Source organism: Petaurus breviceps, unplaced genomic scaffold (genome assembly GCF_028583685.1).
Source record: "Petaurus breviceps papuanus isolate PSGF00001 unplaced genomic scaffold, PetGlider_PUasm1.0 126, whole genome shotgun sequence".
Classification (NCBI taxonomy): Eukaryota; Metazoa; Chordata; class Mammalia; order Diprotodontia; family Petauridae; genus Petaurus; species Petaurus breviceps.
In genome coordinates, this window is record NW_027185655.1 from 27,527,128 (window position 1) to 27,549,856 (window position 22,729).

The 22,729-nt window shown below is 35.1% G+C and overlaps 1 protein-coding gene across 1 annotated transcript in view; it reads right to left on the reverse strand.

Moving 5' to 3' along the window:
* The window catches only part of GRID2 (glutamate ionotropic receptor delta type subunit 2), a 919,201-nt gene that overhangs the window by 710,373 nt on the left and 186,099 nt on the right, over positions 1 to 22,729 (reverse strand). The window contains exons 5-6 of the mRNA XM_069098591.1: positions 9,844 to 10,017; positions 4,930 to 5,091 (exon numbers count right to left, since the gene is read on the reverse strand). Coding sequence (XP_068954692.1) covers positions 4,930 to 5,091; positions 9,844 to 10,017 — 336 coding nt within the window. The remainder of the gene's footprint in view (positions 1 to 4,929; positions 5,092 to 9,843; positions 10,018 to 22,729) is intronic.

The following is a 22,729-nucleotide window of genomic DNA, read 5'->3' on the forward strand; positions in this document are numbered from 1 at the left end:
AGAATATAATGAGAGGAGATGGGGAGAGACAGAATGGGATAAACTATCTCATATAGAAGAGGCAAGGGAAAATGGTTACAATGGAGGGAAAGAATAGGAAGGCAAAAGGGAATGGGTCAACCTTATTCCCATTGAATTTGGCTTGAGGAAGGAATGAAATACAAACTAAATAGGGTATCTCACCCTCCAGGAGAGTGGGGGGGGGAAGTGAATGAGGGGGGGGTGATGGAAGTGAGGGCAGGCTGGGGAAGAGGGAAGTTGGAAGCACCCACTTTTGAAAAGGGATGGGATCAAAGCAGAGAACAGAACAAAGTGGGAGGTGGGATAGGAGGGAGGGAAATATAGGCAGTCTTTTACAATATATCTACTATGTTATTGTTTTGCATTAGCCACACATGTACAACCTACACTGAACTGCTTATCTTCCCAGTAAGGGTGGGTGACAAGGGAGGAAGAAAATGAATCTGGAATTCAAAGTTTTAAAATCAAATGTTTAAAAAAAAAAAAATATATATATATATATATATACTATTTTACATGTAACTGGAAAATAAGATATACAGGCACTGGGGCATAGAGATGCATGGGAAAATTTGAAAGGGGTATGGGAGAAAATATGGGAGAGAGCATATTGGAGGAGGGGACATCCTTTGGGACTCCTATTTTGGGGCAGTGGATAGGGAAAAAACGGGGAGAAAATTTGCAACTCAAAATCTGGAGGAAATGAATGATGTAAATCAGAAGTTAGTAAAGCATTTGAAAAATAAAAAAAAAAAGAAAAGGCCACCTGCAGTTGTAGCACAAAGCAATAACAACACAGTGTAGAAAACAGTAAATGTTCACAGGTTCCATTTGATGTGATTCAACTCAGCAAACTTTGATCAAGTGTCTACTCTGTTTAAGGTGTTAGAGGGAAGGAGGGAAAGGAGGGGGAGGAGGTTGTGCTTTGTTTTTTTTTTTTTTTTTTGCTTTTTGGAGGGGGGAAGTCAGGGCAATCAGGATCAAATGACTTGCCCAAGGTCACATGGCTAGTAAGTGTTAAGTGGCTGAGGCCAGATCTGAACTCAGGTCCTCCTGACTACAGGGCCAGTGCTCCATTCACTGTGCCTCCTAGCCACCCCTGTGGGGAGGAGGTTTTGACTCTATATTTTTGGTTATCCTAAACTACCTACGAGGAAATTACCTTCATCAAAGCATAATGACAGCTATTCCTCATTTTATAATCTTATAGTGCTGTCAACAGCCCTTGCTCAGAGTCACAGATAGCATGTGTCAGAGGAAAGGCTCGTACCCAAGCCTGCTTTCTATCCATTACTTATACTGCCTCACTGATACTAAGAATACAAAAACAAAAATAATATTCCTCACCCTCGAGTTTGCATTCTGACAGAATCATAGAATCTTAGCATAAGACTGTATTTCAGAGATCATAATAAAATCTTTCTTTTTATAATAAATGTAAAAAAAAAGAACAAAATTTTAAAAAGTGTACAGCAGAGAACAAAAGAAAATTCATAAGGAAAGAAAGAAAAAATGGACAATTCTTGACACATTGTGTATTATTTATCATCTAGGCTTTCTTGAAATGAAAATCTATTGTTACATATTAGATATTAGTTACATATTTTGCACCCTCTATTATGTTCTTTGATGCACACAATATGCTTTCCCCCCAACTTCATATTTAAGTTCCAATATTTAAGTTTATGATGTGTTTTTGTTTCTTTTCTCTACTCCATATATGCGTTCTGGGGTTTGAATCTAAAATAAAATTTTGAAAAAAAAAAGACTTTAACATTTATTGCAGATGGTTTGGTAGACGAGTGAAGATAAATGTGTACAGAAGCCCAAGTGTGGTGAGGGGGCTTGTAATAGCCTGACTCACATGGAAGCAGGAGAGACATCTCTAGCAGCTTCTCCTCTCACTCTTCTCCAAGGAAGGCTTTCATTCCTGCCAAGAGGGGAAGCAGGATGCTGGGGCTGGAGGCCACCACTCTGCTGTCCTCAGCAAGATGGGATACTGGGCTAGAAGTATATCTATCTACTCCCTTAAATATTGTTCAGCTAGGGAATATGATCAGAGTTGAACTAACTTTTTGCCACTTTGGCATTTTGAAAGGAAAGGGGACCCCAAGCTCTATATCTAAATCTAGACTCCTTTCCCACCTGATACCAGTTACACAATGAACACAAATAGAGAATAGCAAAGAAAGTCCTTTAAATCAGAAAAGGCATGTATAGGAAAATATATACAGAATGAAGGAGCTTTCCCATTGATAGCAATGTAACTTAACTTAACAGAGTGAGAAAGAGCCAGAGAGAGTCCTGGGTCTTCTCCAAGGGGAAATTCCCCACATCTCTAGAATGGCAGTGGATGATAGGAATGTGATAGAAACTGTCTGCTCCTTTCATATCTTCCCAGTCTTCTCTTTTGCAATCTGAATAGGAGTTAGCCTCTTCTACCTTCTCTCTCCAAAGTTGGAAGAACATTCAAAGCAACTCACTCAGAAGAGAATTCAAGCTTCATTAGTCCCAAAAGTAATAGGTCCCAAAGAGGCCAAAGGGGACCTCAGAGGGGACTCTCACTTGGAGAATCCCAAAAGGGACTGGTAAATTCTGCAGTTCTTTTATCTCTCACCTCTCACTAACTCGGCCTAGCCTCTGATGCAGGGAAAGACATTCATCTCCAGTTATAAGTGCAGAGTTTCATGCCAATGGGCTTTGGGGCAGGAGTTACTCAGATGTTCTTAATCTTTTTTTTTTGGTGACATGGGCCCCTTTGGCACTCTGGTGAAACCTAGAGAGCAGAGGTATCAAACATACTGCTGGAGGCCCAAAACATTGTGACCAGAATTAGATAAACATGTCATTGGGCAATTACAAAGGAGCCATGCTGAAAAATGCTATCCACCTCAAGAGAAAAAACTAGTGAACTCTGAGTACAGATTGAATCATATTTGTTTCACTTTATTTTTCTTGTATGTGCATGTTTGAGTGTGTGTGTCTATGTGTTGGGTGAAGAGTTTTTATTGCAACACGGCTAAAAAGAAAATATGCTTTGCATGACTCGATGTGTTTATTAATATCATCAATATCATGCTTTCTCAAAGGGCAGGAGAGGGGCAGAAGGGAGGGAGAGAATTTGGGATTCAAAAATTAAAAAAAATAAGTGTTAAATTTTAAATTGGGAAAATTTTAACAAAGTAAATATAAATATAATTAAATATAGATAACCTTGCATTTTGGGACTAAGTCAATATGACGCTCACAGGAATTCTTACATAGGGATTAGTGGCTCCCATTGTTATTTGATTTTGATACTATTACTAAAGACTTCTCAGAATTTTTTTAAATATGAAATAAAATACACAGAATTATATTAAATACTATACAATATTGAAATATAGTAATCAAAAGTAATTTATTTTTATTTCATGAATTCCAAGTTACAACCCCTCTCTTGGTAACCATAGGAAAGTTAGGTGGTATGGTATATAGAATACTGGGCATGAAATCATCTTCCTGAGTTCAAAGCTGGCCTCATGTACCAGCTGTGTGACTCTGTGTAAGTCACTTAACCCTGTTTGCCTCAGTTTTCTCATTTGTAAAAAAAGCTAGAGACTGGAACACTAATGCATTGCTGGTGGAGTTGTGAACTGATCCAACCTTTCTGGAGAGCAATCTGGAATTATGTCCAAAGGGCTATAAATAATTTCATACCCTTTGACCCAGCAATACCACTTCTGGGGTCATATCCCAAAGAGATCACAGAAGTGGGAGGAAGATGCATATGTACAAAAATATTTATAGCATCTCTTTCTGTGGTGGCAAAGAATTAGAAATTATGAGGGTGCCCATCAATTGGGGAATGGCTGAACAAGTTGTGGTATATGCATGTAATGGAATACTGTTGTGCTATAAGAAAGGAGGAGCAGACGGACTTCATATTTAACTGGAGAGGCATATATGAACTGATGCTGAGTGAGAAGAGTAGAGCCAGGAGAAATTGTACAATAGTATAGACACAACGTATGTGTGATGACCAACTTTGATAGACTGGACTCTTCTCAGCAATGCACTGATATAAGTCAATCCCAAAAGACTCATGACGGAGAGAGATGTCTTCATCCAGAGAAAGAACTAGAAAGAACTGAGTTTGAATCCAGATTGAAGCAAGCTACCTGATCTTTTTCTTTTTCTTGTTTGGTTTTGTTTCCTGTTTACCATTTTTCATTCCATCTGATACAGTCCGTCTTTATAACCTGACTAATGCCTAATGTGAAATTATTTGCAGATCCTATACTTGATTGTATGCCTCTATGGGGGAAGAGGGATGTGGGGGGAGGGGAGGGAGGGAGAGAAAATTTGAAACTCAAGGAATTGTGGAACTGAATCTTGTAAATTAAAACTAAATGAACAAATTAATAAAGACGAGAAAGATAAGGTAGAGAAGGAAATGGCACACTGTTCCAACATCTTTGCCACGAAAACCCTACATGGGGTCACAAAGAGTCAAATATGATGGAAAAGACTGAAAAAATTGGTAAATAAGTGTGATCATTTTCTTTTCCTTGTGAAAAGCACTAAGATAAAGTAATTTTTCCTCAAATTTTAAAATACTACTTATTCTATCTATAATACTTCAACCTTTAACTGATTAAAAAAAATTAACTTAATGCTATTTAAGGGTAGAAATCATATGATACTCACGTTCAGATCTCATTCAACGCCTACCACTGTCTTGCGTATAGTAGTTGTTTAACAAATGAACCAATCAACTTAAATGAAAATTCCTTGATGGGTATAAATGTGGTACTCTAGTTAAACATTTTTTATTATAAAATGTCCCTATCACACTGATGTTTTATGCTTTAGACCAATAATGTCACTAGTAAGGATACTATCCTTTCCAAAAAGGATTTAAGATACCTTTTTGATGGTATCCAACATGGACCGCCCTCCTTGCCAGGGTTTAGAGTTCTTCCTGATACATGTCAAACTTGCCATGCTATGCCACTTCCGGTCTTCTAGTTTCTTGTGAAAAGCATTGGCCAGTAGAAGCACCGTATCATATATATAAAGGTTTGAGATCTGAAAAAGAAATACAGACTGATCACTAAACTTGATGATACCCATTTGTCTATAGAACTATGGAGAATTCAGAGCTGTAGAGTATGTGCTAGAGATTAACTTGCTGATTTATTTGGTTACACAAGCAAAAATATTCTTTTGATTTTTTATCAGTATTGTGATCAGAAATGAAAATCATGGTATGTACAATCATATGACAATTTGATTTTATACCTCAGTTTGTGTACCTGCCTATTTGTGTGTGTAACAAAGAGTGGAGGGGGAAGAAAGGAGGTTGTTTGTATCAAACCTCAGAAATCATTACTTCCCAAAAATATTTGAATCTAAGTGTTAAATTACTCATTTTCTAAGAAATTCAAGTTTTGATGATATTTGGATTCCAGATTCATAGCTGCATAATTTTGAATATGATATTAATATAGGTAACAGATTTCTCTGTGTGTATGCTCATGTATGTGTGCGAGTGTGTGTGTATGTGTGTGTGCATGTGTGTGTAAAAGAGAAAAGCAGGGACAATTAGCAACCCATTGCAATGATTACAGATTCAAAGAGAATTGGAAAAAAATAAATTTCAGGTAACACATTGTATCAGCTGATTGAGCCGTATGAGATAGTTATCTTTCTTCTCCTATATGAAATGGAGAATTATTTGAACCAATTTCTACCGAGTTTTTGTTGTACTTAGATCTTACCTGAATTATTACCAAGAACTATTAACCAATTACTGAAAAGCTATCTTTTTCCAAACATACTATAAGCCATTTAGAAAGCCTAGCATCAACAGGGATCCAATTCCAGAGAGAATACTTAGATCATTAGCTCCCTAAAGAAAAACCTAAGACAAAATCAATGAAGATCAATGTACCCAAGAAAACAGATTCTGTCCTGAAGTAATTTATTTTTACTTTTTCCGGTTCTTTAGAGGGTTTAATTATCAATACTTCTGTAGAACATAAGAAAGTGAATACATTTTTCTGTGTCCTTAGATACAAAGGTGTATTAGGAAAGCAGGAGCAGAATACGGTCGTGGCTTCTTCCTTCTCGGACTGTCTCTTGAGAACCAATATGATTTGAAGTACTATTTTATGTGCAGAGGGATAATTCTGAATTTTAAGACAGCATATTTGGCATGTGTAGTGCATTGGGACATCTCTTACCACTCACCAATACATCTATAATTGTTTATATTGATGAGTACTCTAATCTTTACATGAAAATTTCAGTTGAGAATTTGACAAATGAACTTTTCTTTCTTTCTCTCCCTAAATAGAACCTAACATCTATCCATTTCGAAACATAAGATCACATCTTATACTGGATTTATTAAGATTGCCTTTTCCCAGATAACTGACAAAAATGTCTAGCTCCTTATTCCCTAACTTGTTTTACAGAAAATTAATTTTTAAAATCTGTGTAATTTATATATTTTTTCCCAATTTATAATTAACTCCCAGAAAGCCAACCCAATAAGGTCATTGATAAGATAAAATCAGTCATCTGAGGTTAGAGAAGTAAAGCTTTCAGCTTATTAAAATTACAGTTTTCTAAGATAAACAAGTCATGCTAATATCAGAGATAGAAAGCACATTCAAAGTAGTTCACTCAGAGGAATAAAGATTAATTTAGTGTCAAGTCACTGAGCCTGTACTGGGACTTAAATGAACAAAGGTCAGCCATCATTAAGCATAATATTTGTCCATAATCACACAAAATGAAATATTCCATGGATAATTCATATTTCTGTAAAATCTTCCTTTTTCTACTTTCCATCTCCTTGGATAATACCCTATCTATTTAACTCAAATCAATTCAACAAACATTATTAAACATTGAGTATATTCCAAGCAATGTGATAGGGGAATATAATGACAAATGTACCTGAAACAAATACACACAAAAAAGCACCAGTCACCCTACTCTTAAGAAGCTTACATGCTAGTATAGAATGGCAGTCAACATGTAGACAGACATGAGAAGCTTTAAAAAAAAATACAAATATTTTTCCTTTATACAGCATTGCAGACAAATTCTCATCTGCTTGAATACTTTATGGGACAGAGAGAATGCCTTACTTTGCAAAGCATCCTTACGGGATATTTCCTCTTTTGCCTGAGTCTTTGCTCTAGCATTATTCTCCATTTGGAATGAACTCCCCTCCATGCCTCTATGTACTTCAAAGTTCAGTTTGTACCACCTTCTACACGAGGTCCTTCCTGATTCCCCTTAGCTATTGACCTCCCTTCATTCATTTCCTTGTATTTTGTACATACTTCAATGCGTACCTGTTGTTTCTCTCCATAGAATATGAGTCTCTTGAGGACATGAATTGTTTTCCTTTTGTCTTTGTATCCAAGTACTTAATGTAGTTCATGGGAACACTGTAGGTACTTTATAAAAGCTTATTGATTGATAGAGAGCATAATATATGCTATTGATTAAGGGATTGAGATGAAGGGATTCATCATTATTCAGCATTGTCGCTGCTATTCTAATATATGGTTCATTTCTTTACTATTTTTCTTCAGGAAAACTCTCTTTTGCCAGTTAAGATACTAAACTAAGCTAATTCACTGTGACTGGGATACAAGTAGAGACAGAGAGGTGGAACAGATCATTTATTGGCTACATTTACTTCCTTGGGATGGAGATTATATTTCCTCTATAAGGTAGAAGAACCTTCTCAATCCTCTATTCCGATTCCACCCACTCACCACTGATATCTTGTCCTTTCTGAACACAGATTTCAATATGGAAACTATCACAGGGTTCATTCCTGGTCACCATCTGCCTCACCACTCAAGTTGCCACCTTCACAGCCAGTGCTGCAGTACAGATCGTAGAGGAGAGAAATTTCTAGGACATTCTCTTCCGTGCCCAACTAGCCTGCAGTTGAGGGTGGCAGTAATGGTGAGTAAAGCTGTTGATACTTGAAATTGGGTAGAAATTTGGGGGGGGAAGTGTTTTATATTTAAAGGATAAATACACACACACATTAAAGCGTAAAGAGGGTCAAGAACACCCAGATACAGCAGGTCCAAGGAGCAGACAGGGAATGTAGAATCAGATATTGGTAGAGGCAGCTCTTGGCAATAACATGTGATCTTCCAACTAAAGTAAAAGTTGAGTATTTTCCATCATTGAATGTGATCACAAATTACTTTAAACTTCACAGAATGAAAGTCACTACTTAGTCTATAAATATTATGGTTTTTGTGTAAGTGATGGCATTGGGATACACATAACTTGGATTTTCTAGTATTTTTGATTTCCCAAGGTAGCAACACTTAATATTTTAGAAGGCTAACTTTCAAATTTAGTGTGCAATAATTTTCTTGCACCATAACTGTTAATGGCTATAGCCTGCTTTCCTTTTCTTGTTGACATTACTTTTTATTTTCTTTTATTGGCCTTTTAGGTACAACCATGTAATTTAGGCACAGTCATTTTCTTTTTTGGCCTTTTAGGTACAAATATACAATTTTTCAAAAGTAGCCAATAAATCTAAACAGTATTATCTGCCTTATCAGATAAGGATGCAACCTCTGTATTCCATAACCAATTTTACTTCAAACTATTAATTTTACTTTTTTGTAAACTCTTAGAAACTTCATGTTTAAGGGGAGCTTAGAGCAGCTGTTCCAGCTTCTTATCTAATGCAGGAATCCCTTTAACAAAATTCCAGACAGATGGCTATCAGGCTTTGCTTGAATGCTTCATTAAGGGATAGGGAAGAGAGACTGGCTCCATGTTGGGCAGTTCCAAATTTAAAAAAAAAATTCCTTATGCATAATTAAAACATGCTTCTGTAACATGGAATTTTGTTTAAATGAAGTTAAAAGATTGGCTTGCCAGATCAATTAACATTTTTATGTCTTCCTCTCCTTTTCTCACCTCCTCTCTCCTCTTCTTTCTTCTTCTTTCCTCTCTTCCTTTTCCCTCCCTGCTTTTCCCTCCTCTGCTTTCCCATCCCCTTCTCCTCTCCTGTCTCTTTCCTTTCTCTTCCCTCCATTTCTCTTCCTTCCCTTCCCACTCCACTGACTAGAAAGGTAAGTTTAATTTGCTAGCAAAGCTGGTCTTAAATGCTAGCAACCCTGGCATCTGTTATTTCTAGTATAATATCAATTAATTAAACAAAAAAAATACATGTAAAATAGTATATATTATCCCAGGGTTTCAAGAATATAAGCTAATTCATAATTTTACTAGGCAAAAGGATATTTTCTACATGGACAGTTAGGTGGCACAGTGGATAGAGAACTGGACCTGAAGTCAAGAAGTCCCATCTTCCTGAGTTCAAATCTGACCTCAGAGGCTTACCAGCTCTGTAACCCTGGGCATGTCACTTAACATTGTTTGCCTCAGTTCCTCATCTATAAAATGATCAGGAGAAGGAAATGGAAAACCACTCCAGTGTACTTCCAAGAAACCCATAAATGGCCTCATGAAGAGTTGGGCATGATTAAAACAGCTCAACGACATCAATTCTTTTTACATGAGGACATGAAACCAAAACACATTTTTAACAACTCTTCTCAAATGCAAATTAACAGTTTGCAAATGGTTAAGAATTGTTGGGGATATTTGTTTAGCAGCTAAATATTCTAATGCTACACTGAAAGTCCATTCAATTAATCATTAAAAAATATTTATTAAGCATCTACGATATGTCATGCATTGATGCAATGAAATACATTCAGTAGCTGTTTGTCAAAATAGTTCTCAAAGAAGAGTACATAGCCATATAGAGTGTACCTCCATATTCTGGGAGAATGGGTCTTTGGGATCACACAATGTTGAAGATATCCGATGGTTGCCACGGAAACATCTCTGACTTATATTCTGTGGGACTGGAAATGTCTGTCGAATAATTGTTAACCTTCCAATTGACCTTCTCACTAGTTCCTGTACATCAGCATCATTTATTTCCTAAAACATAAGACAGACAAAAGGAAGCAGAATTTTATAGCATAGCAACAATTATACAAGACCATGAATGAAACGTTTTCTAAAGTTCTAACTAATATTTTTATTGTAAAAATTTTATTTGATGTATTTAATATATTTGCTAGCAAACACATACATGCTCATTAAAATGGCTGACATCCATATGTATTTTATAGACTTTAAATATAAATGCCTAAATAATCTGAGAAGGAAGAGTGTGACCCACACTTATTTCCTCTAATATCAACTTTAACATTCATCACGGTGAATAATGAGAGGAAACATGGAATACTGTATGGAGAAATTAATATACTAGATTTGGAGTCAAAGAATATGAGTTCAAATCCTGTCTCACTTAACCATGTGACTTCAAACAAGTCACTTAACTTCCCAGGGTCTAAAAGGAGGCCACCCTCCACCAAACTCCCTTTATAGGTGGTCCCAAAAGTCCTTCTTGTCCTAAGTTTCTGATCCTATGATTCTTGGAGTCAGGAAAACCTAAATTTAAGTCCTGATAAATACTAGTTATGTGGTCATGGTTAAGTGACTTAACCATTCAGTATCACTAGGTAATTCTTTCTGATATCAAATTACAGAGGGATTGCCATTTCAACTGGTGGAGAGAATTTCTGTACCAGGTGATGTGAGGAAATCACAGCTTAGGACCATCTAAACAAGCAAATAAATTTTTAATAATGACAGAACTCAGAAAATCAGTAGTGACAGGCAAAAACCCTGGATGAGATGATTATTTCCATCACTTTTTAGGTGACATTAACAACCATGATCCCCAAGGTGCTTTGAGTAGTCAAAAAGATTTGTATATTAATGTAAAATAGCTTATTATTCTTTAGCAATAAAAAATAAAGATTTTGTACTCTAAATTGCAAACTAGATTTGAGAATTTAGTTATTTTGCCCCAATTTCCATATTAAAATTATATAACATAAAAGTAGCCAAAAGCTATTTTAATTGAAAGGAAAAGAATATTGAAGTTTGCTTTGTTTTGGAGAGAGCTACCATAATTATTTATTAAAACCCATGTTAAATTACTTTAAAATTTCTGCTTTGTAAGGAAGAGTAAATAAAACACCAAAAATAAAAGAAAAAAATGCAGCAGTGTGTTCTTAATAGGAACAAAATTACACAGTAATAAAAAAGCAGACTGAACTTGGGTGTCTGAAGGTAAAAACGGTAAAAAAAAAATGGTAAAGGTAAAAGGTACAAAAATATCATGAATCTGTGTGTCAAATGAAGCAAATTCTAAATAAATGCTTTTCTTTAAATTTGAAAAAATAGACCAACTCTCCCTCTCTCTCCCTTCCCTCTCAACCTATTTCAGTTATTTGACTTGAAGCAGCAAAGGATGTGGCAGTAATGAAATATTGGTGTAAGTATTTAACTATACGACTGGTTTAATTGGAATCTGACAGAATGGAAATGATCAGAAGAAATAGTAGTCTCCTGAGTAGCCTAATCTAAAGACTTTTGTCCTTCCTAACTTCTACTTTAAGATGCCTTTTGAAACCAATGAGCCTTTAGAGGTTTGTTTATCATTAATCAGAATAGATTTTCACTGCACCACAAAGAAAAGGTTTCTAACATTAGATAGCTATGTCAATAGATTTTGAACTGCAATGAGCACTTTGCAGACTTGACAAAAAGCTCATAACAGAAAAAAAAGAGGGAGAAAGCTCCACATTATTGTTTTCCCTGCAAAGCCTGCAGAAGAGGCTCACAGTTGTGAATTTTAATTTGTTTTCCCTGATGAAGCAATCACACTTTGTTCTTTTTCATTGTATGTTCTCATTGTATGTCAGATTGAGAATTCATCCTTTTTATGATCTTTATAAAATACAGATTTTCTGCAAGCAAAAATAACACCTGGCATCAGTTGTGTCCAATGTAATATCCTGTATTTCTGGTCGATTAATCCTTAATGTACCATAGATAATGGTTTTTCTCAGTTTATAATGCTGTCTTTTCCTTTAGACTAGATCATTTCACTATCCATTTCTTCCCTCAAATTCTTATCTTGCCAAAACAATGCCAGCACCAACAACCCAACAACAACCCAGGCCTTTCAAACAAAGCACTCATCCTGCAGTGATAAAGTATTGCAGTATTTTATTCATTCCATTTTAAACACTCTTTTACTTGCCTTGTACAAGGAAATTAAGTTACTATGTAATCAGCATCCAATTAGCTTTCAACTATATATGCTGTTATGAGATCAATAATCCAAGAGTTAGAGCTTGAAAGGACTTCAGATATCATATAATACCCTTCTACAGATAAATAAACTAAAGCACACACACACACAAAAATGAAGTGACTCACCCAAGGTCAAAGACTCTATTTGCCAGACTCCCAAATTAATACTTTCCAGATCTCTCAAAAGGTTGTATTAGACTGAGCCCACAAAAACATAAAACCAAGCTCACTGAGAAGTTCTCTTGGTATTTCTTGTTTTCAATATTTATCATTAATTTCTCAGTCAGGATATTTTAAAAATTATAATGCTAGATTTTTCTTTTGGTGTGTAAATTATATATTTAAGTCTCAATTCAGCAATTAAAAGGCATTTAGTGCATATGAAATGCTAGGTATCATGCTGAGCACCAGAGGGTAACATGATGAATGAAAATGAAAAACAGACTCTATCCTCAAGAGGCATTAATAGACTGAGACCAGTCTCTAAATGTTAGTTGGGGTGATCATCCGTATTTATTAGTAAGGAAATCTTTAAACCAATAGATTTCAGAGACAGGAGTAAACTTCTATTTTCTTTGTCCATAACTAAACATTACTGATATTGGCAAGGCATCAAGAAGTTAGAAGAGGGGCTGTTAGGTGGTGCAGTGAATAGAGCACTGGCCATAGAGTCAGGAGGACCTGTGTTCAAATCCAGCCTCAAACACTTAACACTTACTAGCCATGTGACCTTGGGCATGTCACTTAACCCCAATTGCCTTACCTTACCCTCTTCAAAAAGCAAAAAGAAGTTAGAAAAATAATAATAGAGCACATGCATGCACACACACAGACATATAGTTTTAAAGATTTCCAAAATACTTTACACATAAGCACACAACAATCTTGTATAATCATTTATCTCTAAAACACTACCTCAAAACAATGTAAAAAAAGATGATTACTTCTGAAATCATTAGTGTGAAGTCAGTTTTTAAAAAAATATTGTTTTAATTTCTTTTGCATTTATTTTTTTTTTTGCTTTTTGGAGGGGGAAAAGGCAGGGCAATTGGTATTAAGTGAGTTGCCCAAGGTCACACAGCTAGTTTTGTGTTAAGTGTCTGAGGTCGGATTTGAACTCAGGTCCTCTTGACTCCAGGGCCAGTGCTCTATTCACTGCACCACTTAGCTGCCCCATGTTTTCATTTCTTTAAACAGTTTGTTTCCTCCTTTAGCATTGCCTCTCTACCCTTCCAGATATCTATCTCATGTAACAAAAAAGTATCTTTAAATAAAAATTAAGAGAAATAAATCAACAAAATAAATCAATACTTTTATAAAATCTGACATCCATGAATCAGCATCTTATTCTAGGAGGTTTGCTTGTAGCTCTTCTTTAGGACCATGCATATTCTTTTTAATTTTGCAACTTTCATTTTTATTATTTTGTGATTGTTTTGCTTGTCAAGTTCATTTTTGCTCTCATGGTGCATATTGTTTTTTTCTAGTTCTGCTAATTCACTTTGTATTAGTCCCTGAAATTCTTTCCATGCTTCTCTGCATTCATATTCATCACTTCTTAAAGTATAATATTATTTCTTTATGTTAATATTCCAGAATTTGGTTAGCTGTTTCCTAATTGACAGATATTTACTCTGTTTTAAATTCTTTGCTTACACACATACACACACACACAGTCATAAATATTTGGGTATATACAAGTCTTTTCTTTCTATGACTAATGGGAGAATTCTGGGTGAGAAAGTATGGACAACCACTCTATTTGCATAATGCCAAATTGTTTTCCAAAACTCTGGTACCAATTTATATTTGCACCAACAATACATTATTTTCCCTGTCTTCCTACTCCTCCTCCACCATTGACTCCAACATTGTTCATCTGATATCATTGCCAGTGATGCTAAATGTGAAATGACGTCTCAAGTTTATTTTGAATTACACTTTAATTATTGCTCAATTATGCATTTTCCCTTTTGTTTATCATTCTGTTAGATTTTTTCAACTCTGAGAGACGGAATTAAAATCTCCAAGTATATATATTTACACACACACACACATTTTCATGGAATTCATTTTTTTTCCTATGAATTTAGATATTTTTGCTTAATTGACTTTAGGGCAGCCCTACTCCCAAGAAGATACTCCTTTTACACCATACCCACTCTTCCTTTTCAGTGTATTCTACTTTTTCTATTTATTGGTGCACATACATTTATTATTAATATTGTTTTGTTCTCTATTGTTCCTTTAAGCATAGTATAATTTAATAAATATATCTAACAGTTTTTCAAGATTTTGTTTTCATTTTGATAGTATGATTTCAATTCCTACTTTTTTGAATTCACCTGATGCATAATAATTTTGTTCCAGCCTTCCACTTTTGTTTTGTGTATCTCCTTGCTTTTTAGATATGTTTCCTGAAAGAAATAGAGTGTGGGGTTTTGTTTTCTTACTCAATCTGTCACTCATTTAATATTAAAGATTTGGGTATATATTTATTATTATATATACTCCTTTTATCTCTAATATATTTTAATTATTTTTATTTCCTTCTTTTTTTTCTTTTTAGGTAGTACCTTGTCCTATAATTATTTTTGTTAATCAACTTCAAGACAATTATATTTCCAAAAGATCTTTTTTCCTTTCACCAACCTGGTCCTGTTTATCAACCTTTTCCCAAGTTTTGAAATTTTGTTAACATATTGATTCATTTTTTTCTTCATTTCATTTAATTATCTAACTCTTCTCCCTGTTTTCCCCTCTCAGTTAAGTAATTAATTCAAAATCACCCCTACTTTTTTGTTAGTTTTTTTTTGTTTGCTGTGCCTTTTCTTTAAAAGGATTTAATTACCTTGTTCTCCTTAATTCTCACTTCCTGCCTATTCTTTCTTTTTAGTTTCTAAATTTTCTCATTCTTTTTAAAATTTTCAGCTGTGAATTCTTTCTCCCCTTCCAGCCCAATTCTCACCCATTGAGAAGGCAAGAAATATGATACTTACCATACATGTGAAGTCATACAAAACATATTTCCATATTAATCATATAGCAAACAAATGAAAAAAAAGGAAATTGAAGATTTAATATGCTTTAGTTTGCACTTAATATGCATCAGTTCTCTGAAAGTTGATATAACTTTTCATTATGAGTGCTTTGGAATTGTCTCAGACTTATCAGAACAGCTAGGCTTCTCACAGTTCATTATCATCATCACATTGTTGTTTCTGTGTGCAGTTGTTTTCTTGGTTATGCTTATTTTGCATTAGTTCATTTTCTGTCTATTCTAAATCCTTATTATTTAATTCATGATCACTAGTACTTTGTGTTCCTCATGGAATTAAAGCTTCTAAAGTAGAATGTTTGAGTACCGTCTTCTAGGTTCTAAAAGAATTGACTAGCATGTATAATTTCTACGTTATTGTTTTTTGGGTCTTACTTCAAGGAGGCGATTGTTTCAGAGTTGAAATTACTCTTTTCCAAATGTTTTGACTAATTCTACACCCTATCCTCACTTTGATGATTTTCCCCCTTGTTATGAAATCTCGTCTCTGGGTCAATGGGCTCCCACCTTCTGTATGCTAGACATCCCCAGGAGCAGAGATTTCTCGTCTCCCAAAACAACATGTAAAACAAAGAGTTACAATACTTCCTCAGAGCAAGTTTTTTTTTTTACAAAATAAATTGCTGCAAATTAGATTAATTGTAAAGCATCTGTATTTCTTTACAAAGTATATCTCTTCTTCTGTGGAAGTGTTTTTCAATGAGACCCTGTCCACCACTGATCCCAGATTTCCTCTTTGCTTTATCCCCATTTTATCCTGTACCTTTGCCACCTCTCCCATTCTCCTATAACATCTCATCTTGTTGAGTAAAGAAGCTAGTTTTCCTCAAGGTTTCTTTTTTTTTTTACCAAGGATTTGATCACATACATTCAATTCTATCTACTTTCCTCCCTGGCTCCATTTATAGACACTAGCACAGTCTTCATTTCATTCCACAAAATTGCATCTTGATGTTTGAAACTCAAGGATTTTGTTTTTCTTCTGTAAGTGATCTGTCGATTTTTTCTATTTGCATGTATTGATTGGATTTTTGTTTGTTTATATTTAGAAGTTCTAGGTAGTTTTCTTATTTCTTCCATTATATTTTGGAGGGTTTTTTTTTGGACTGAACACATTCTTCTGAGATGCCTATAATCTTTAATTTATCTCTAATTTGTTGCTGGCCATTTTTAAATTAACACATTTTATTTGTATAAAGTTATGTTTTATTTTATCCTTATTATTTTTGGCCTGTCTTATTCCAGATTGTCCTTCATTTCACTATATACTTATTCCTGATCTGTTGTCTTTCATTTCTCTGGAGAGATCCGTCACTAAAGACTCAAGTATTTTTTTTTTTCCGATTCTACTAATACTTTCTTCTGTGTAGGTCCTAAATTCTTCCATCTGTTCTCATTTTTGTAATTTTCTGATGGTTTTGTTTTATCTCTTACACTCTTCTGGATTTTCATGCTGAGGTTTCTCTGTTGGAAATCCACAGATTTCTGTGTTTCATAAGGTGTTCAATTTTCTTTGTCTTGTAATATTGATTTAGAACCGTTTGAATTATTTTTAGAAGTCTTCTTACTCATCATATTTTCCAGTTTTAATATCTTCCCTTTTGATTTATCTGCTTGTGCTCTAGATATTTTTTAACTATTTTCTTTTTCGGAGATCTTTTTTGGCTTTAGTTTATTTGCTTTTTATATCTTATGCATTCATTCATTTACTTTCTGACTCCTTTCTCTTTGATAATGGGTTTATTCCTAGGATGGGTACTCAAAGCTGTTTTAATACCTGATGTTGGGGAATTCACTTTTCCCCTACTTGTCATGGGAATAGCTGGCCTCAGCTGGATTCCAGTCTTCTTCCTTTAGTTCCTGCCAAAATTTCCTACATAATCGTTATGCCCCAGTTCCTTCCATTCTTTAGTTGTATGATTGGTTTAGGCAATACTACTTCTATTGTCTTGGGAAAGGTATAGTAGATTTTCTAGGGCAAATTCCTACATTCTTGGAACTTAGGGACCTCCCCAGGTAGAATGAGTGTCCAACCCTATTTACTCTCTACTTTGCAAGTAACCAAAAACATTCAAAATCCACTTGCTTCCACAGAATACTAGAGTAGGGACAAAGTTTATGTGAGTTGAGAACCTGCAGCAACAGATAAATTTCTAAATCAATTTTAGAGCAGAAATCTGTGACATTTTACTGTTTTCCACTTAATTCATACACTTGTTTAAACTTCCTTGTTTCTGGCCATTTGGAGAAAGCTGTAATTGCTCTATTTCTGGTACGTAATTCCTTTTTTTTGAGAGTTAGTGAGGTGTGCTGTGCTGGGAACAACTCAGGTCAATCTCCGGGTAGTTGGAACAAAATGATTCATAGGTCATTCAATGACTAAGAAAAGGAAATTTCTTTAGCCACAGCAGGATAAGGATATTTAAAAAGAATATATATTGAGCATCCCTTAAGTTGATTTAACTGACTAAAGTTCCCATTGAAATCAACTAGCTATGTACTTGAGATGAGCTGCTTCTACCTTAGTCCCACCCCAGCTTCTAGTGACCACTTTGTATTCAAGCAACAAGGACAATGTGAGTTCTCAGGCCCCCTACATTAAGCTCTTACCATGTGGGATCCACAGAAAATGTATAATCTCTATCTTGTTGGTCACTTGTGAAATCAAACTATTTGATAAGGTATATTTTGCTGATCATTTGAAGGAGAGGGAAGAAGGCTGTGACTTTCTTTACTAAGCTTTGCACACTATGGGTACTTAATAAGTATCTGTTGAAGTTAACTGAAACGAATTCTGAGAAAGAGGTGTCTATTATTCTGGCTCAAAATGAATATGAATTTTGGCACTAGAACTCAGACCTGGATGGATAGTTATCTGGAAACTTGAATAGGAAGCTAGTACCTTTATGGGATATTATTTCAGTAGATACCACATATAGAAACACAGAAAACCAAATGAATACTTGTTTAATCTTTATAGAGTATATTTAAAATAAATTGATCTGTGCTATGTTAAATTAATAAATATCTCTGGGCTTTGTAAAGTTAGGAAACTTTTATGGAACATCATCTCTCTGAATCTATCACTGTAAAATATATGCTATAGAAGCCTTAGGATGACTTGATTTTTTTACAAACAAAATGTTCATTTAACCTATATAATATCCTTTTTTACATACCACATCAGCACATTTCTGTTATGCATATTATATGTGGATATACTATTGATGTGGACCTGCAATTTCATCATTTATAAGGGTTCTTCAGTGAGGAACCTTCTTTCACCATTGCATTTTGTTAAATTTCTCTGGGAAAAAATGTTATATGATCTAAAAAAAATGTAAGTTACTTGAGGACAGAACTTCCTTTTTTTCTTTTATGTTGAATGCCTTTCACAGTGTCTTGATACTAATGAATATTGAATTAAGCTGAATGAAGATAAAGTAAGTTGCTATTATTGTCATGACACTTTAATGTTTACAAAGCTATTTCCTTGCAGGTACCCTGTGGGGTAGGCAGTTTGCAAATTTCTCTGTAATTTATAGTCACTGAGATTAAATGACTTGCTCAGGGCCACACAAGCATCATGTGTCAGAGGTGGGATTTGAACCCAGGTCATCCTAACTCCAAAGTTAGTTCCTCATTCTTCTTATTATGCTGTCTCTAGACTATTATTTCAGGAAATCTAAATGATTGCCTAACTATATTTTCAAAATGAGAAAATTAAAAAATAAATTTGAAAGGAATTAATATGTTTGATTCTGTGCAACACTTTTCCAGCATCTTAATCTTTTAGCATTATGGTATATATGCTAAACTCTCAGAAAGACAACATTGTTGTTAATCAGTTGGCTCATGACTATTTTACTTTCTGTGATTGAATCCTGGGTAAAGGCCTGAAGCAGATAATTACCAGAAAAAAGCAGGAGAAGCCTTTGAGGGATGACTAAGGACAAGACCTGCCTACCCCAAAGGGTAACTGAAAGCAAATAACCTTGTAAACATGTAAGTCATGACAATGATAGCAAAAATTTGTTCTTCATTCAGCTTAATTCAACATTTATTAATATCAAGACACTGTGAAAGGTATTCAACATAAAAAGAAAAAAAATGGAAGTTCTTTCCTCAAGTAACTTACATCCTCTTGAGATCATATACAATTTACCCAGAGAAATTTAACAAAATGAAAGAAGAGTACAAAATGGAGATGACTAATGATTATGATTCACAATAATGATAAATCCTCAGAATTCTGTTTAGGATATTCAATAGATCGTCTAAATCAAATTCCTCTTTCCATGTAGGACTTCACCAAGACTATCATTTTATATTTCTCTCTTTTTTTTTTAGAATCTCAAGCAATGGGGAGGCTAGGTGGCACAGTGAGAAAAGTGCCAGCCCCAGAGTCAGGAGGACCTGAATTCAATTCCAGCCTCAGACACTTAACACACACACACACACACACACACACACACACACACACACACACACACACAAAACTAGCCGTGTAGCCTTGGGCAAGTTACTTAACCCCAATTGCCCTCCAAAAGGCAAAAAAAAAAAATCTCAAGCAACAAAATATTTGAAAATCTATTAGGTAAAACTAGTCTATCAGAATATGGTAATTACAACTTATCTTGGAATCTGAATTTTCTATATTTTCTTAAAAGAATAAAACCTTTAATATCTTGCTTCTACATTTTTTAATAGTCAGACTCTTTTTTTGAATAGTAAAGAAGTCCATTTATACAAATCATCACAAAACAGATATAAGAGAAGGTAGATGTGGGAGAATACATACCAAATAATACAGAGTGAAGGAGCTCTCCCATCAGGAGCAAGAAAGCTCATCTCAATTAAGAGAGTCCAGGATCTTACCCAATGGGAATTTCCCTAAAGATTCTGGAATAGCAAGCTGGAAATAGGGACATGATGGAGACTACCTTCTCCTCTTAGATAATACCCAGATTCTTAAAAAGATAGATCACAAAACTATCTAATCCAACATTTGTATTGCAGCTGAGAAATATGAGGACTTTAAATGATGCCCATTCATATCCCTAAATTAGGATTTGAACTCAGGTCCTCTAACTACCAATTCTGATGATTTGTAGTTCAGTGAAATAAAATTCCCTTCACTCCTCTCCCTGAATAGGCTTTATGCTTTTATAAAAAAAAAATTTAATTTTGAATTTTCACCTCTCACAGATGCCAGGATCCACTGCTGTATTCACATCTCTGAGACAAAATGGTGAAGATTAAAATCAATGGATTTGGCCATATTGGACACCTGGGCCCTATAGTAGCATCCATCTTGGGCAGAGATTATATTGTACCCATTAATGACCTCTCCATTGGCTTTGATTGCATTGTATAGATATTCCAATATGATTACATTCATGGCCTGAACTACCACCCTGGCATGGCACTGTCAAGAGAACAGAAAGCTAGTGATCAGTGAAAAAGCTATTACTGTCTTCCAGGAAAGGCTAAAGCCAAGGATGTAGTTGAGTTCTTTCATGTCTTTATCACTATGGAAAAGGCTGGTTTTTGCTTGAAGGGTGGTGGTACATGTGTCTTTATCTCTTCTCCTTCTGCTAATGTCCTTATGTATTGGGCGCAAATCATGAGAAATACAATAATTCTCTTGAGATTGTCAATAATGCCTCCTGCACCATTGATTCTTTTGCCAAGATCATTACTGGTCAAGGTCATTCACAACAATTACAGCATCATGAATGGCTAATGACCACAGTCCATGCCATTACTGTTATACACATGGCAACAGATGGCCCTTCTGGGAAGTTGGGGGTGATGACCATGTCACTGCTCAAAATATCATCTCTACTTCCACTGGTTCTACAAACGCTATAAACAAGGTCATCCCTGATCTGAATGGGAATGTAACAGGCATGGCCTCCCATGTTCCCACTTCCAATTAATCTGCTAGGGATCTGGCCTGGGGAAGCCTTCCAAACATGATGATATCAAGAGAGTGGTAAAAGAAGTTGGGGGACCCCTATTTGAAGGACATCTTAGGTTATGCAAAGAACCAGGTTGTATCCTGTGATTTTAAGAGTGGCACTCACCCTTTAATGCTTGTGTGGGTATTGTCTTTAACAACCATTTTGCTGAGCTCAGTTCCTACTATGACAATGGATATGGTTTTAACAACAGTGCAGTAAACTTTATGATCTATGTGGCCTCTAAAGACTAAAGGGGAAAGTCACAGATTTTCATCTCCAGCCAAAAGAGGAGTTCCACTACTGACAAACCCACGTACCTAACTTATCTTTGTTCCAGTGGCCCTGAGCAATAGTGGGGGGAAGCATAGTGCCCTATGTTGTCTACTACCAATAAAGTCACAATATTCAGTGAAAAAAAGGCCTAGTTTTAAGATTCAATATGTATTTTAAAAAGTTTTTAATAGTTAAGATCAGAACACGGCATTAGAAACAACCACAGTCGGTATTCTAATAGACCAGACCTAGAAAAACAGGACAAGAACTTTCTGCTCTACAGACTAGCAGCAAGTAGCTTAATTCATCATGAAATAAGCAAACCACAATATACATGAATTAATTATTTCTGTCATTTATTCAGCTGCAAACTCTGAAAATTATTAACCCTTGAGTCATAGTGATTTAAGTCCTTTAAGAGACACCTCAATATAATCTCTGTCAGATACCTGAGGTCACTCTTGAGAGGGCATTTACTCACATCCAAATATTTGCTTCTACAGGAACCAACAGAAAATGTCTTGATATCTAAATTTCTGACTTGTGTAAAACTTAAATAAAGAGTTGTGACATCTGGCTAAGGGCCCTGAAGGGATGGCAATATTCATAATGAAAGGCTTTTGAGGTCTGAATTCACAGAATTCAGAGGAACCAATAGGCGCCATTAGCAAGTACTAGCAAATGATTTATTACACCAGATGAGCTAACACAGACTCTCATTAACGTAGAACTTTTAATGCAAATGAAAACAGAAATTGCTTTCAAGTTTTCACATCAGTTTGTTCCATTATAAACAATGCCAGTTTTGATTTGCAAAGGTTCTCTAGGATAACTACTTTTGTAATAAATTTAAATAAATGTTTGTAAGCCATTTAAATATTAGCAATTAAATAATAGCTACAGACAACCAAATTAGACAGATTCATGTTCTCCATAGTCAATCAAATGGGTATTTGCATGTTTTGCCTTTCAAACTCTTCTAGCTTGTTTGCATTTATCTGAGCAGGGCTTAATTCTTCCTTTAAAAAAATATATGTCAGGAGTGGCCAGGTAACTCATCTAGTAAGAGTACTGGCTCCAGTGTTGGGATGACCTGGGGATCAAATCTGGGCTCAGATACTTAGCACCACACCCAGAAATAATTGGCCGTGTAACCTTGAGCAAGTTACTTAACCCCGATTGG